This window comes from Heloderma suspectum, chromosome 11, assembly GCF_057233095.1.
Source record: "Heloderma suspectum isolate Gila_16-S chromosome 11, 16-S_ref, whole genome shotgun sequence".
In the NCBI taxonomy this organism is placed as follows: domain Eukaryota; kingdom Metazoa; phylum Chordata; class Lepidosauria; order Squamata; family Helodermatidae; genus Heloderma; species Heloderma suspectum.
The window spans coordinates 44,878,999-44,895,361 of record NC_139468.1 but is presented as its reverse complement, the minus strand read 5'-3'; the positions used below and the strand labels follow the sequence as shown (position 1 = coordinate 44,895,361).

Below are 16,363 nucleotides of genomic sequence, written 5' to 3'. Positions count from 1 at the left end.
GGAATAGGCATCAAAATGACAAATGCTGTTCAGTATAAACACATGTAAAAGTGATGCATGTTGTGGGGAGAACTGCCAATTTCACATTTCTGCTGATGAAATCCAAGCTAGCAGTAACTGACTAAGAAAGAAATCTTGAAGCTGTTGTGGACAGCTCGATGTCAATGTGTGTGCCAACTCAGTGTAAAAAAAACTAATTCCGTGTTAGGCATAATTAGGAAAGGAAGGACTTCCAGCTGGAGATGGCATCGTGATCATTTCCTTGCTGTATCTCTCCCAAGTTTCAGCTTTAAAAATACCTCTTTGAGACTGTCGCGTTATCTGGATATTTGCAATTAAACTTACTTAAGCTTTTGCTTTTTGTTTTCTGCACTTTTATTTGCTTGTTGTGTTTCTGGAGGTGGGAGGAGGATGTCAACGTTGAGAAGAAAGAAAAGCTTGGGAACGCCGTCTACCCCTCCAGCTGCCCCCACTGGCAAAGATTTCTAAAGTGATACAGGGAGAGGAGTTGCTCATTTTGATAAAAAAATATGTCCTCGAAGTTATCTTTGTAGTCAAAGAAGCCTGAATAGCTCAAACAGCTGAAAATGATTCAGGATTCCATCACTACTCTTCAAGGGTCTGTGGACTCGATGAATGTTTGTCTTCTAAAGATGGAGTCAAAAGTTAATGCACTCGAAGACTGGGTTACTCCTCACGAAACTGCAATGGGTGCCTCTCACAGTGTACTATCTGCTCAAATCTCTCAACTAGAAGCCTTCACTCGGAGCGCTAATCTGCGTATTCTCGGCCTCAGAGAGTTGGCTACAGATCTCCGTCTTGCTGAGTTTATGGATAAATTTCTGCGTGAGTTACTGGCTTTGCCTTCTGATTTTCCACTTGATATTGAGTGTGCTTATCGGGTTCCCGGTTCCACATGAGGCTCTAGAGCGGGGCCAGTTATCATTCAGTTTCTACGGGCCTCCACTAAAGAATATCTCCTGTGTAAAGCGAGAGATAGAGGAGCGCCTCGGTGGGGGCCAGCCAAGGACAAGACTATGCTTTTTCCTGATTACACTAAAGAAATTGCTGACATAAGAAGACAATTTACCAAGGTGAGAAATCTGGCAAAGCAAATTGATTTGCAATAACACATCAAATATCCTGCCACATTTTGCATTTTTTTTTGAAGGTCAGATGAAGAAGTTTTAATGTTCAGATGCTGCAGAATCATTTCTCACTGACATTAAAATTAAAACGAAGGATCTGTCTTCTTCTTCAGCTCCTTGAATTTGGAATTCAGCCATTTCCTTTTTCTCTCCTTTGGTTGCTCTCTGTTATCATGCTTTGTTTGGGTCTTTGTAGTTGATAAAAAGTCAGGGCGACACACCTGACCAAACTGCATTGCATACTACTGCTTTTTTCTTTTTTCCTCTTTCTTCCTTTCTTTTTCTCAACTTCCCCCTCCTTTTTTTTCCTTTTTGCATATGTATAACGATGCATATATAATTTCTGTTTTTTTGTGTGTATATTTACACATTTTGATTTAATATGTATTTAAAATGTATAGTCATATGTAACTATAACATTAATAAGGTTATGTAGGTGCGCATACATACATACATGAGAGTTTGTGCGTGTGTGTCTCTGTATACACACACACACACACACACACACACGAATATGGATCCAGATAAAATATGATTTTAAATACCCATTTTATTATTTTTTGTTTTGAACCTTCTTGTCTGGAGCCTCTCTTTAAATGGATGGCATTAGGTTCTCGGCATATCAAGGCAGACGGAGCTCCTCCCACAAGTTTGGCAGTTAGATAAGTGTGGTGTACAATGTCACATCAATTACAGTTTGACCCATTTTCCAGTGCTAAATTGACTTTATGGGGAAATCCGGATTTAAGAATTGGAAAGAAAATGTTTTTTATGGTGGACAGGACAGATAAAATGATCTTTACCCTGGATCAATGGGGGTTGATGATGAGTTCTTGTTATTTTCAACTTTGTGAGATCCATTTGATTTGCCCGGTACAGCAGAATGGCAGTACTTGCAATTGAAACATTTGTTGGTATCTAGAAATACTAGAAATACTCACTGAAGCTCATCAGATATATCGACCTATGATTCATGTCTATAAATATGTATTATCAATGAATAAATATGATACAAGCAGTTTACAGCAGGAATGGGACAGGGAATTGGAACGTCCTATTTTGTTTAATCAATGGACTGCCATTTTGGCGTCTATATCGGATATCTCAACAGATCTTCATTTACACCTTATTCAGCAAAAACTTTTGTTTTGGGTCTATTGGATGCCACAAGGTCTTTTTAATAAAGGTTTGTCAAATTCATCTAATTGTTGGAGGTGTAAAATAGTTAATGCTTCTCTTATTCATATGTTTTGGAAATGCCTAATGGTTGCCTCCTTTGGGGAGGAAGTTATTATATGGATAAATTTTGTATTGGAAAGCTCTTTAATATTTACAGATGTAAATGTTTTTTTAAATTACTTACCTGCTTCTTGGAATGTAACACATGGTCAGCATAAATGGATTTTTCGCGCCCTTTTGGTTGCTAAAAGACTGATACTATGATACTAGAAGGACAAAAGCCTTCATTGACTATAATGCAATGGATTGAAGACTTAACAATGCTGGCAACATTTGAAAGAGTGGTATATAGGCATAACTTGCAGATGGACTTATATGTGGATATTTGGTCTGCTTTTACAGAAGTCTATGTGTACCCCTTCATGGATCACTGCCTTGTTGTGGCGAAGGGGCTTGCGTAACTCAGTGAAGCCATAAGCTATGCCGTGCAGGGCCACCCAAGACGGACAGGTCATGGCAGAGAGTTCTGACAAAATGTAGTCCACTGGAGAAGGAAATGGCAACCCACTCCAGTATTCTTGCCAAGAAAACCCCATGGAACGTATCACAAGGCTAAAAGATATGACGCCGGAAGATGAGCCCCTCAGGTCGGAAGGTGTCCAATATGCTACTGGGGAAGAGCAGAGGGTATTTCCAAGTAGCGCCAGAAAAAGTGAAGCGGCTGGGCCAAACCCGAAAGGACACTCAGCTGTGGATGTGTCTGGTGGTGAAAAGAAAATCCGATGCTGTCAAGAACAATATTGTTTAGGAACCTGGAATGTCAGATCAATGAATCAAGGTAAGCTGGAGGTGGTCAAACATGAGATGGCAAGATTGAACATCAACATCTTGGGAATCAGTGAACTAAAATGGACAGGCATGGGCGAATTTAATTCAGGTGACCATCATATCTACTATTGTGGGCAAGAATCCCTTAGAAGAAATGGAGTAGCACTCATAGTCAACAAAAAGGTGGGAAAAGCAGTACTGGGGTACAATCTTAAAAATGATAGAATGATCTCAGTACGAATCCAAGGCAAACCATTCAACATCACAGTAATTCAAGTCTATGCCCCAACCATTGATGCCGAAGAAGCTGAGGTTGATCGGTTCTATGAAGACCTACAACACCTTCGAGAACTAACACCAAAAAAAGATGTCCTCTTCATCATAGGGGATTGGAATGCTAAAGTAGGAAGTCAAGAAATCACCGGGATAACAGGCAGGCATGGCCTTGGTGTACAAAATGAAGCAGGACAAAAGCTAATAGAGTTTTGCCAAGAGAACATGCTGATCATAGCAAACACTCTTTTCCAACAGCACAAGAGGCGACTCTACACATGGACATCACCAGATGGTCAATATCGAAATCAGATTGATTATGTCCTTTGCAGCCAAAGATGGAGAAGCTCCATACAGTCAGTAAAAACAAGACCTGGAGCTGACTGTGGCTCAGATCATGAGCTGCTTCTTGCAAAATTTTGGCTTAAATTGAAGAACGTCGGGAAAACCACTAAACAGTTCAGGTATGACCTAAATCATATCCCTTATGAATATACAGTGGAGGTGAGGAATAGATTTCAGGGATTAGACCTGATAGACAGAGTGCCTGAGGAACTATGGACGGAGGTCCGTAACATTGTTCAGGAGGCAGCAACTCAATCCATCCCCAAGAAAAAGAAATGCAAGAAAGCCAAGTGGCTGTCTGATGAGGCTTTACAAGTGGCTGAGGAAAGAAGGGAAGCGAAAAGCAAGGGAGAAAGGGGAAGATATACCCAACTGAATGCAGAGTTCCAGAGAATAGCAAGGAGAGACAAGAAGGCCTTCTTAAATGAACAATGCAAAGAAATCGAGGAAAACAACAGAATGGGAAAGACTAGAGATCTCTTCAAGAAAATTGGAGATCTCAAGGGAACGTTTTGTGCAAAGACGGGCATGATAAAGGACAAAGAAGGCAGGGACCTAACAGAAGCAGATGAGATTAAGAAGAGGTGGCAAGAATACACAGAAGAACTATACAGGAAAGATCTTAATGTCCCTGAGAGCCATGATAGTGTGGTCACTGAACTTGAGCCGGACATCCTCGAGAGTGAAGTCAAGTGGGCCTTAGGAAGCATTAGTAACAACAAAGCTAGCGGAGATGACAGTATTCCAGCTGAGCTATTTAAAATCCTAAAAGATGATGCTGTTAAAGTGCTGCACTCAATATGCCAACAAATCTGGAACACTCAACAGTGGCCACAAGACTGGAAAAGGTCAGTTTACATTCCAATTCCAAAGAAGGGCAACACCAAAGAGTGTTCAAACTACCGCACAATTGCGCTCATTTCACATGCCAGCAAGGTGATGCTCAAAATCCTACAAGCTAGGCTTCAGCAGTGTGCGAACCGAGAACTACCGGAAGTACAAGCTGGGTTTCGAAGAGGCAGAGGAACTAGAGATCAAATCGCCAACATTCGCTGCATCATGGAGAAAGCAAGAGAATTCCAGAAAAACGTCTATTTCTGCTTCATTGACTACGCTAAAGCCTTTGATTGTGTGGATCACAACAAACTGTGGCAAATTCTTAAAGTGATGGGAGTACCAGACCACCTTACCTGTCTCCTGAGAAACCTGGACGAGGGTCAAGAAGCAACAGTAAGAACCAGACATGGAACAACCGAGTGGTTCAAAATTGGGAAAGGAGTATGACAAGGCTGCATATTGTCACCCTGCTTATTTAACTTATATGCAGAGTACATCATGAGAAATGCCGGGTTGGATGAATCACAGGTCAGAATTAAGATTGCTGGGAGAATTATCAACAACCTCCAATATGCAGACGATACCACCCTAATGGCAGAAAGCGAAGAGGATCTCAAGAGCCTCTTGTTGAGGGTGAAAGAGGAGAGTGCAAAAGCTGGTTTGAAACCCAACATTAAAAAAACGAAGATCATGGCATCTGGCCCCATCACTTCCTGGCATATAGAAGGGGAAGAAATGGAAGCAGTGACAGATTTTACTTTCTTGGGCTCCAAGATCACCGCAGACGGTGACTGTAGCCATGAAATTAAAAGACGCTTGCTCCTTGGGAGGAAAGCTATGGCCAACCTAGACAGCATAGTAAGAAGCAGAGACATCACCTTGCCAACAAAGGTCCGTCTAATCAAAGCTATGGTTTTCCCAGTAGTAATGTATGGCTGTGAGAGCTGGACTATAAGGAAGGCTGAGCCCCGAAGAATTGATGCTTTCGAACTGTGGTGCTGGAGAAGACTCTTACGAGTGCCCTGGACTGCAAGGAGGTCAAATCAGTCCATCCTAAAGGAAATCAACCCTGAGTGCTCATTGGAAGGACAGATAATGAAGCTGAAGCTCCAATATTTTGGCCACCTAATGCGAAGAGAAAACTCCCTGGAAAAGACCCTGATGCTGGGAAAGACTGAAGGCAAAAGGAGAAGGGGACGGCAGAGGATGAGATGGCTAGATAGCATCACGGATGCAATGAATATGAACTTGAGCACGCTCCGGGAGAGAGCGCAGGACAGGAAGGCCTGGCGTGAATTGGTCCATGTGGTCACGAAGAGTCGGACACGACTGAACGACTGAACAACAACAACAAATGTGTAGCCAATTTGTTTTTTTTCACTCTTTTTAGAATATTGTAATAATTTGAACATCTTTAAAAATAGTTTTTAGATATACGTTGTCTGCATGTGTGCTGTCTGTTTATATGCTTTTATGTAAATGGTTTTGCACTTTGCATAATGCATTTTAATAGTTTTTAATCTTTGTGAACCGCCCAGAGAATGTCAGCTATGGGGTGGTATAAAAATATATTAAATAAAATATAATAAATGATATAAACGTCTGGGAGTGTTTAGCTTAGAAAAAAAGGCGAATGAGGGGAGAAAAGATACTGACGTACAAAATTATGCATGGTGTGGAAAAAGTGGATAGGGAGACATTTTACTCCCTCTCTCATAATACTAGAACCCCAAGGGGTCATCCCATGAAACTGATTGGTGGGAGATTCAGGACAGATAAAAGGAAGGGCTTCTTCACATAGCGCAGAGTTAAACTATGGAATTTGCTACCACGAGACATAGTGATGGTCACCAATTTGAATGGCTTTAAAAGGGGACTGGACAAATTCCTGGAGGAGGTGGCTATCAATGGCTACTAGTCCTTATGGCTAGAGGCTACCTCCACTATCAGAGGCACCAGTTGCTGGGGAACATGGGCGGGAGGGTGCTGTTGCACTCATGTCCTGCTTGTGGGTCTCTCATCGACAGCTGGTTGGCCACTGTGTGAACAGTATGCTGGATTCAACAGGCCTTTGGTGTGATCCGGCATCTTTTTATATTCTTCAGTTAGTCACTCGCTAGCTGCCTGTAGAGCTGCTTCCTCAGGTTGTGTGAGCTACTGCTGTCTCCCTTTGTTTTCTCTTTCCCATGCTGGATCACCTCTCTTTGAGCATTTCTACACAAGGCTTTTATTGCATGCTCATGACTGGTCACTCATGGAAGTTTGTGGGTCCTTTACATGATGGCCTTAACCTCCAGGATGTCTCCTGCACTTTCTGACCTTTATCCTGGTTTTTAAAAGATTGGGGATAACGCAGTAATAAATGTTAATCTGCTTTAATGGCTGTGTGAAATTGCGCAGTTCCACTATAACACAGGGCCATCTAGTGGCTGTGTAATAAAACATGTAGAACTTGCAGACAAAGGAAGTCCCGGGAAAAAAGCCCATGTAAGCCCATGTAAGGAGCTGACCTTAATCCCACAAAGAATCTGGAAGCAGAAGCTCTGGTAATTTGCAGGATAAAAAGCCTGGGATGGAGAAGCCCGTTCTCAATCTCCCCAAGTCTCTTTAGACCTCTATGGCTCCACCACAGGGGTCCATCAGATACCCTCATAGCATGATAGACAGATACATAGGGTGATAGACAGGGTGATATATAAACAGAAAGACAGATAGGGTGACTAAAAATATGAACAGTTACAGGAGAGGTTCAACAACATGCAAATATAGTGACATATTAACCAACGTTTATAGCATTTGACAGCAACTCAGTGATGATATATGCAACTCTACTCTTTCTGAGCACCTTCACAGGAAAGGCTTAGACACCATCTCATGATTTCTTGGGACTAAAAGATAAAAGCTTTTCATAAATTATTCTGTGTTCCTGTGTTTTGATTTTGACAGATTTTGGCTATGACAGTCAGCTACCATATGTGAGTGGAAAACACTTACAAACTACGGCTACAACCTTGTCCACATTCAGTGCTTTCCCCCCACATCTTTCCTAGACGAATGGGGCAAACAGCAGACACGTGGCAGGAGCTTCCCTCACCCAGGTAAACTAACCCTGAATGTGGCTGCTGGCAAGACAGGAGCTCTGCAAAAGCTCTGTTGCCCTGAAGCAGGCAGGACCAGAACAGGGGGAGGCTTCTACCACTGGAGGGGGCCAAGCACAGGCTCATTTGCATAGCCTCACCTCTGAAGCAAGTGGGAAGAGTAGCCCATTCCTGGCTCCCCTCCAGGGATGAGGATCATTGATCATTTTACAATTACGTCTTTGGTCAAGCGCAAGGTTCCAAGAGATAAGACAATGGTAAAACTTCACAGCCAATCCTGTGAATAAAACCCTTGGCCTTCTGGGCTAAAGCAGTTGTAATCAGACTTGGTATTAGAATACAGGCTGGACCTGACAAGAATTGTGTGGAGAAAAAACAGCAGTGCTTAAATAAGCTGGGGGTCCATCTTGAAATCTTCTGCTTCCCCTAAGACAGCCCCCGCCAGAACTGTTGCATCTTCAGATGCAAATGGAGAGTGACAAAGCCACTTCTAAAACATCTGAAACATAAAAGGGAGACTTACACCTTTGTGCTTCCTCCGTTTCCCTGTTTGACTGATGAATCCCGCCCTGAATTTCATCCAGCCAGAGAACAGCAGTTTCATCCTGGGTTTCCTGAAGGCAAAACAAAGAGATGTTCACCCCCAACTCATCATTCACCGGGGGCAGGAAAAGGCCCAGCTTGTAGTTAGGGATTAAGTTCTTCCCAATAGGCAGAGAGGCTGGGGGGGGGGGGACCTCTGTGGCTGGGGCCCGCAGAAGGTGCTGCAGCTTCAACATGAAAGGTTGCAGCTTCAACATGAAAGGCTCTTCTTCTGGAAGAGCCAGTTTCACCATGTACAGTGATCTCCCCAGACGTGAGCCTGTCAGGATGGGGGCTGGGGGGGACACCAGAACAGTTCAGTGGTTCAGGGGTCCTGGTCAGTCAAGGAAGCTCAAACGAGCATACATGGGTTGGAGCTGAGAGCAGTGAAACTGGCTCTTCCAGAAGCTGGCTCTTTGGGCATGTTGCGACACACATGGATGTCTCAGAAAAAGTATATCTGAATAAACCAAACAGCCAGCATTTTATTGTTTGTATTTTTTTTAACCTGATAAAGAGCCACCCCCTTCCCTGCCCCCTCTTTCCCTTTTACAGAAGAAAGCCGGGGAAGGGTGGTTGTGTTTTGCCGGGGGTGGGGGTGTGCTGTCAGTCTTGCCCCAATCCTTGTTGTGCATCTCCTCAGCCTCCTGAATGGAACTGTGGGTATGTCACCCTTTACCCTCACCAGTTTATACTGGCAAGGGTGGGGGCTAGGAGGGAGTGTCAGTGGGGAAACAGATCCCGGCTGCTATAGTGGGTGTGTGGGCTCTGCATTGGGGAAGAGCAGTGGGAGAGCAAGCTCATCTGGCCACCATCACAGGGGCTCCCTGACCTTCGATGGAACTCTGAGGCTGAGGCTGGACCTGTGTGCCTCTCTGGTCCTGGAAGGGTCGTATGTAATTTTAAGGCAATAGTCATTTCAGGCATAGCTAAAATGGCTGTCTGAACCAAAGTTTGCTTTTGACCTATTACTGCCAGGAAGCTTGACCTGAGCAAAAGGGAACATTATGAGAAACATTCTTGCCCAATAAGGTTCATGTCCCAGACAGCTCAAAACCACAGAGAACAAACTGGAAAATGCCTATGTACAATTAAAAACAAAACACCATAAAATATGAATAAATATAAGGAGGCAGGATTAAAAGAGTACAGTAGCCAATCAGAGTACAGTGAACAATCACATCACATTACTCTTAGGGTTTTACACTTTAAGATGATAAGGGAAGATACTGGGTGGGATTGCTCCTGGCAGGGAGTAATCTCTGTGGGCAGAAATCAGTATTGGTAATGTCTGCACTGTGCTTTGTCTTGTTTACTTTGTCATTTACTTTTCCTGTTGAAACCTTTGTCAACAAATACCAAAGTATCAATTTCTTTCTATAGTTGTCTTAAATACACTTGCTTGCTGTTAATGAATGTTTACAATACAATCTTTGAGCATCTATTTATAAAGTAACTGTGTGGAGTATAGAATGACTGCGTCCTTCTCAGCATCAAAAAAACACATCTCTATGGACCCAGATATAGACAGGAACTAGAGTCCTGTCAAGGTAACAAGAAGACTGTTTAATTAGATTTCTTATCCATAAATTATTGCAATGTTTCCATTTTTAAAAGATTTTTTCTCTCAAATTTTGTTTAGCCAATTTAGGTCTAATATGGCCTGCACATTCCAATTCTTATTTGGAATTAAAAAACAAATGCAATAGTCCCAGGAGCACCTCTATGGCTATGAGCAGGTGTTAAACTGCATTGCACCCTTCAGATGCAGGTGTTTTTCTCTGTTTCAGGACTTCAGTGAAACCAGGAACTTGTCCCTTGTTGTCTGCTAAGCTCCAAGGCATTTCGACACTGTCTCCATTATCTAGGAGTCTGTCGCTGTCTCCACTGTTGTGTGAAGTACAGGAGAAGTCCTCCGACGGCCAAGGATGTGCCGGGCTGTACGTCATGAAGGGTGTTTGGTTTCTTGTGGGTTCTAGAGATGGTGGAGAAAGAGGAAGTAGCTCCAGAGGAAGGCTGGGTTGAACTATTTCCCGCTGATCTGGATGGAGTCCACTTAGACTTTTACTTGCTAAAATTCCTGTCGGTGGGAAGTCTATAGGAGCTCTGAAACCACTGCTGGCTCCTGGGACTCTTATTCTTCTTGGAAGTGGCAAGGGCTTTTGTTTTGTCCTTTGCCTCCAATAAGACAGGATAGCTCCTTGGTCACCTTGGGGATATCTGGGTACACCGAAGCAATCTCCTCTGCTCAGAGATAGGTTGCCCTAGAAAACACTGAGTTAGTGACAGGTTCTTGAAAATGCCACCACGGCCTCGAAGCTCTTACAGAGAATGGCCTCCACTCATTTGTCATGAGTATCTCTTGTCTCCCATTCCTGCTCAGATGGTATAACCACTGAGGATGACAAGACTGCCACCGGTACACCAACCAGTGGGACTTCAGAGCATTCCATGGTTGACTTGGGAAACGAAACAGCTTATTAACCAGCCAGTGCAGTGTTTTATTCCTGGCTGGACTAGTCCACACTGACATGAGGACCCTATCAAAGGACTCTGGAAAGGGCGCTACATGCACCTTAAGGGATGCCTGGGGAAAAACTGCATGCCTTCCAGGACACAAAAAGAAGTTGCTTCTTGCTCCCCTGTGTGAAGGCCCTGACTAGGCCTTGTAAGTAGTTTGCTTCAGGCGAGATGCCTGATGGGATTGAGAGAATGTGTATATGTCTGACCATGAGAAGGTAATTGTAACTTGCTCATTACAAGCAGGAAATTCCTATCCACCAAAGTAGCTCATCCCTAAGGATAAGAATGCAGCTGTGCTGATAAGACTGTTGCTGAGCTAAATTAGCTCTTGAGCATGCGTAGTATATTTCCTTTGTTCTCCAACTTTCAGTCTGTATAAATTAATCCTGTTTCTTTTTTCTTTTTGGTGCAACTCCATTTGACTCTCTCTCCCACAGCTGTGATGTGCTTTAATAAATTCCTGACTGTTCAACCTAACCTGCCTTGGATATTTCCTTAACACCTGGCTTGTCTACAGATGCAGTGTTTCGATCACCTTAGCAAGAAGTGCAGGGAAAATATCTGTAGGAAACATGCCTAATACCAAGCTCTCTGCTGGAAGATCCACGTTCTCTTTCAAAAACTTGCCCTTTTCCGAAGGAGAGAGAGCACAGCAGTCTGATGCCACACTGGACCCACTGTCTTACTGTGATTCCCTATAACTTGAGTCTGCAGGGGCAAATGCCTGCTCAGAAAAGTAGGCATACCTTTTCTATGGTTGAATCAGTCCCAGGGGTAGAGAACATACACCGACCCTTGTGAGCAGGTCTCTTGGACTAAATTCTGCATTCAGAGAGCCCTTGTTGGAAGACTGGATCTAGATGCGTTGTCTGGGGAAGACCCATAGCTTCTCCTGCAGCTTAAGAGTAACTCTTGTGCTTGTGCCCCTCTGCCCTTTATATGTCTTTCTGCAAGAGGAGCAGGATCGTTGTGATCTGCAACTTGTCATGGAAAGAACTGTGCCTCGGACCACTTTGGCCACCATGTTTTTAATCCGGGCCAAGAACTGCTCCTGCTGCCCAGACAGCATCCAGTTGTGAGTCCTGCAGGATCTGGCCCCTGTGCCTCCACCTGGATCAATTCCACCTGGCCTGACAGACGCCAGCTACCAAGGTGGCGGCCGCTTCTGCTGCCTGGATAATTTTGTACATTTCTCTTTTGTTTGGCCTTAGTATGATTGTTTAATCTTAGTGGACTGTTTAATTTTACTGTACATTAATTTGAGATGTTTAGCCTATTTGTAGGACTACTTAAATGTTTGTTATGATTTGTCATTGTTTGATTTTTCTGAAAATGTTGCTGTACTGTTATTATTATTAGTCACTGTAAGCTGCATTGAGCATAGTTCTACCTTGGAAATGCGGCACACAAATAAATGGATGATGATGGCGATGAATTCTGGTCCTGTACGTTCCCCTCTTAAGTCTGGAGCTGGGAGGGACGATTCCCTCAATGTGGCGCCCTGGTCTCCTCTCTCTTTGCTGACCTCCATCTGGCAACTGCTCAGATCTGCCTGCAGATACTGGTATGAGGTGGACGATGCCCCTTGGCGTGGCACTTCTTCCCATGCGCCATGCCAGTGGAGGTTGCTACAGCCAGTGTTGCCCTACACCAGCCTTTTGTGCCCAGCCCATGAGAAAGAGGGGAGAAAGTGTGGAGCAAGATACTATCATTAATAAATAAACAAACAAACGAACAAATAACTCTCTCTCTTGGTGCAAACGGAGCAGCGGACCACGGTCCGTTACTGTGTGCCTGGCCTTACAGAGGGGGTACGCCAGAGAACAGGCAAGAGAGAGAGGGATTGGGCCTAGTGTGAAAAATGGAGAAGCAACTAACCCAGCTTCTTCTATTGAGCGGTATAGAAATGTAATAAATAGAATCATAGACTCTTAGGGTGGGAAGGTGCCTTACAAGACCATCGAGTCCAACCCCCTGCTCAGTGCAGGAAGCCTGATTCCCAGGCGGTCTCCCATCCAAGTACTAACCGGGCCTGACCCTGCAGCTTATGAGATCAGACGAGATCAGGCACATCCAGCCCTTTAAATAAATAAATAAATAAGTAAGTAAGTAAGTGGGGGCAACCCCCCCTTGCTGCTCTACATGTCGCAGCCCCATTCTCCGCATTGCCTGGCCCAACTCAAGAGAAAACCTGTTACATCAGCTGCTCTAGTATGGTGAAAAATCCAGTATCTCTGTCCCCATATCAGCAGGCTATTAAGGAGCCAGGTAGCTGATGCACTGCTACCTGGTTTAAGGCAGATTAGGTCTGGGGAGGTTGGAGGCAAACCCCTCAGAAGAGTCCATCAGCAGTAGCTCTGCCTCCTAGGCTGGAAGAGGGATTGTCCTGAAGAGCAAGGACTGTCCTCCTGCCTTTCCCTCAGAGAACCACACACTCCTGCTCATACAGCTCCCCAGGCTGACCCCTCTGATTCTATGAATGGTAGGAAAGGGGAGTTTGTAGATCTGCCCTGATGCACTCAGGAGAGGGGGAATTAAGCACTGTTATGCAGACATCACTGTAGTAAAAAATAAGCCACGTTGCTGTGTGGGAAATGAGTCTGCTTAAGGAAAGTCATGGAGAAGCTGTTGTGGAGCTTCCTCTAGTCATCCTCGGGGGTGTCTCCATGACAACGGGAGGAGAAGCGAATGGTGGCTTGCCCAGATTTCTCAAGGCTTCAGTCTGGGCAGAGCTCCACGAACGAGTGCATTGCACCATTCTAAGTCGCTTCACAGGAACATACTTCCAGGTGGGGTGGGAGGATTGGAGTGAGCATCATCAGACTGGCAGGGGCCACTCAACCAATAAGAGAGGCTCCCCCCCGACCAGCCTCTACCCCCCCTTTCTTCTTCCCCTGAAGCTCCCGTAATGCAAAGAATTGAAGCCTCGCATTAATTACTTCCTTACAGCAATAAAGCAAACGGTAAAGAAATTCAGCATGGATATTTCGGGAACAAGCCTCATTGACCACAACAGGAGTTACTTTTGAGTAACTGTTTACTGTTTACACCTGTTTCCCCAACCTATGCCCAATTCCGCCAATTTTTTTTTTCTTTCCCTCTAAAACCACATTGGCAGGCACTACCCCCATCTCACTATCACGCATTTGCCCAGCAATATTGACAGCCCCATCTCACTATTGCACAATAGTGAGATAGTGAGATAGGGGGTGTAGGTATTGCTGGGCAAATATGCGATAGTGAGATAAGGAGTATAGGTATCGCTGGGCAAAACCGCTATTTCGCTTTAATGCTTTACTTTAAAAAAAAGTTAGAGGCTGCCCAGAGAACAGCTATACTTTGTGGAGATGGCCACCAGAGTGTATTGGTAGGCAAGGTGAAGTAAAGGAAGGTGAAGGAAGTACAGGAAAGCTCAGACAGGCAACAGTATTAACACACAAATCAACAACATTCTACACACATATCCTATTGCTGGACCCAAGGAAGGACTCCCTGAGAACAACCAACACTGCAGCATTGTTGAAACAAAGCAGCTGCAGCCCTGGTCAGCGTGCAAGTGGGAGGCCACTAACAGTTCATGGGAACAGCTCTATTCACCCGCAATTATACCTGGGCACTAAATGACTCATCAGGTAATCTTCCCTGGCCTGCCAAACTGCTGGGCTACAGAATACCTCCAACAGAGGAACTGGCTAACAAAAAGGCTTTTCTGCATGCTCTTGATATTGTGAGGGCACTATCAATACGCTGCTCTTAGTCACCCAAAAAGGGTATGATGTGGCACACGAGGGGAGGCACAGGGGCTTTACAGTAAGAAAGGATGATGATGATGATGATGATTATATTTATACAATCATAGAGTCATAGAACAGTAGGGTTGGAAGGGGCCTACAAGGCCATCGAGTCCAACCCCCTGCTCAGTGCAGGAATCCAAGTCAGAGCATCCCTGACAGATGGCTGTCCAGCCTCATCTTGAATGCCTCCAGTGTGGGAGAGCCCACCGCCTCCCTCGGTAATTGGTTCCATTGTCGTATTGCTCTAACACTCTGGAAGTTTCTCCTGATGATCAGCCGGAATCTGGCTTCCTGTCGCTTGAGCCCATTATTCCGTGTCCTGCACTCTGGGATGATCAAGAAGAGATCCTGGCCTTCCTCTCTGTGACAACCTTTCAAGTACTTGAAGAGGGCTCTCCTATCTCCCCTCAGTCTTCTCTTCTCAAGGCTAAACATGCCCAGTTCTTTCAGTCTGTCTTCATAGGGCTTTGTTTCCAGTACCCTGATCATCTTTGTTGCCCTCCTCTGAACCCTCTCCAGTTTGTCTGCATTCTTCTTAAAGTGCGGTGCCCAGAACTGGACACAGTACTCCAGATGAGGCCTAACCAATGCCGAGTAGAGGGGAACTAGTACTGCCCGGGATTTGAAAGGTATGCTTCTTTGAATGCAGCCCAAAAGAGCATTGGCCTTTTTTGCAGCCACATCCCATTGTTGGCTCATATTCAGCTTGTGATCGACAACCATTCCAAGATCCTTCTCGCTTGTAGTGTGGTTGAGCCACGTATCCCCCATCTTGTAACTGTGCATTTGGTTTCTTTTTCCTAGGTGCAGAACTTGGCACTGATCCCTATTAAATGTCATTCTGTTGTTTTCTGCCCAGCACTCCAGTCTATCCAGATCACTTTGCATTTTGTTTCTGTCTTCCAAAGTATTAGCTATCCCGCTCAGTTTTGTGTCATCTGCAAATTTGATCAGCATTCCCTGCACCTCCTCCTCCAAGTCATTCATAAAAATGTGGAAGAGCACTGGGCCCAGGACTGAGCCCTGCGGTACCCCACTCTTCACCTCTCCCCAGTTTGAGAAGGTCCCATTGAGAAGCACTCTTTGAGTCCGATTCTGTAGCCAACTGTGGATCCACCGTTGTTTCATCTAGCCCACTTTGAGCTAGTTTGCTCATCAGGATATCATGGGGCACTTTGTCGGAAGCTTTGCTGAAGTCGGGGTATATGATGTCCACAGCATTCCCACGGTCTACAAGGGAGGTTACTTGATCAAAAAAATGAGATCAGATTTGTCTGGCAGGACTTGTTTTTGACAAATCCATGTTGGCTTCGAGTAATCACGGCATTGTTTTCAAGGTGCTCCCAGATGGATTGCTTTATCATCTGCTCCAGAATTATATTTATTTATATCCCGCCTTTTCCCCAATACTGGGAAAGTATTCAAGGCAGCTTTATAACATTAAAAACTTGTACAGTTAAAACATATAAATAGAAAAATACAAAAGTTAAAAATATAATTAAATAACCAATAATATTAAAATTATTATTAATAATAATATGAGAATTTTAAAAGACAACAACAATATAAACAATGGTACCAATCCATCATATTCTCACAGGTCCAGACTATCTATCCCCAAAGGCCTGCCGGAACAAAAAATGTTTTGCCTGCCTGTAGAAACATACCAAGGAGGGTGCCACTCTCGCCTCCCTGGGAAGGGAGTTTCAGAGCCTTGGGGAAGCCACTGAGAAGGCCCTCCCCCACGTCCCCACCA

General features: G+C 44.4%; 1 protein-coding gene across 3 annotated transcripts in view; it reads right to left on the bottom strand.

Moving 5' to 3' along the window:
* The window catches only part of IQGAP1 (IQ motif containing GTPase activating protein 1), a 190,814-nt gene that overhangs the window by 88,432 nt on the left and 86,019 nt on the right, over positions 1-16,363 (bottom strand). For all 3 annotated transcript variants that reach the window (XM_084817840.1, XM_084817841.1, XM_084817842.1), the window contains one exon: positions 8,232-8,322. In XM_084817840.1, coding sequence (XP_084673966.1) covers positions 8,232-8,322 — 91 coding nt within the window. The remainder of the gene's footprint in view (positions 1-8,231; positions 8,323-16,363) is intronic.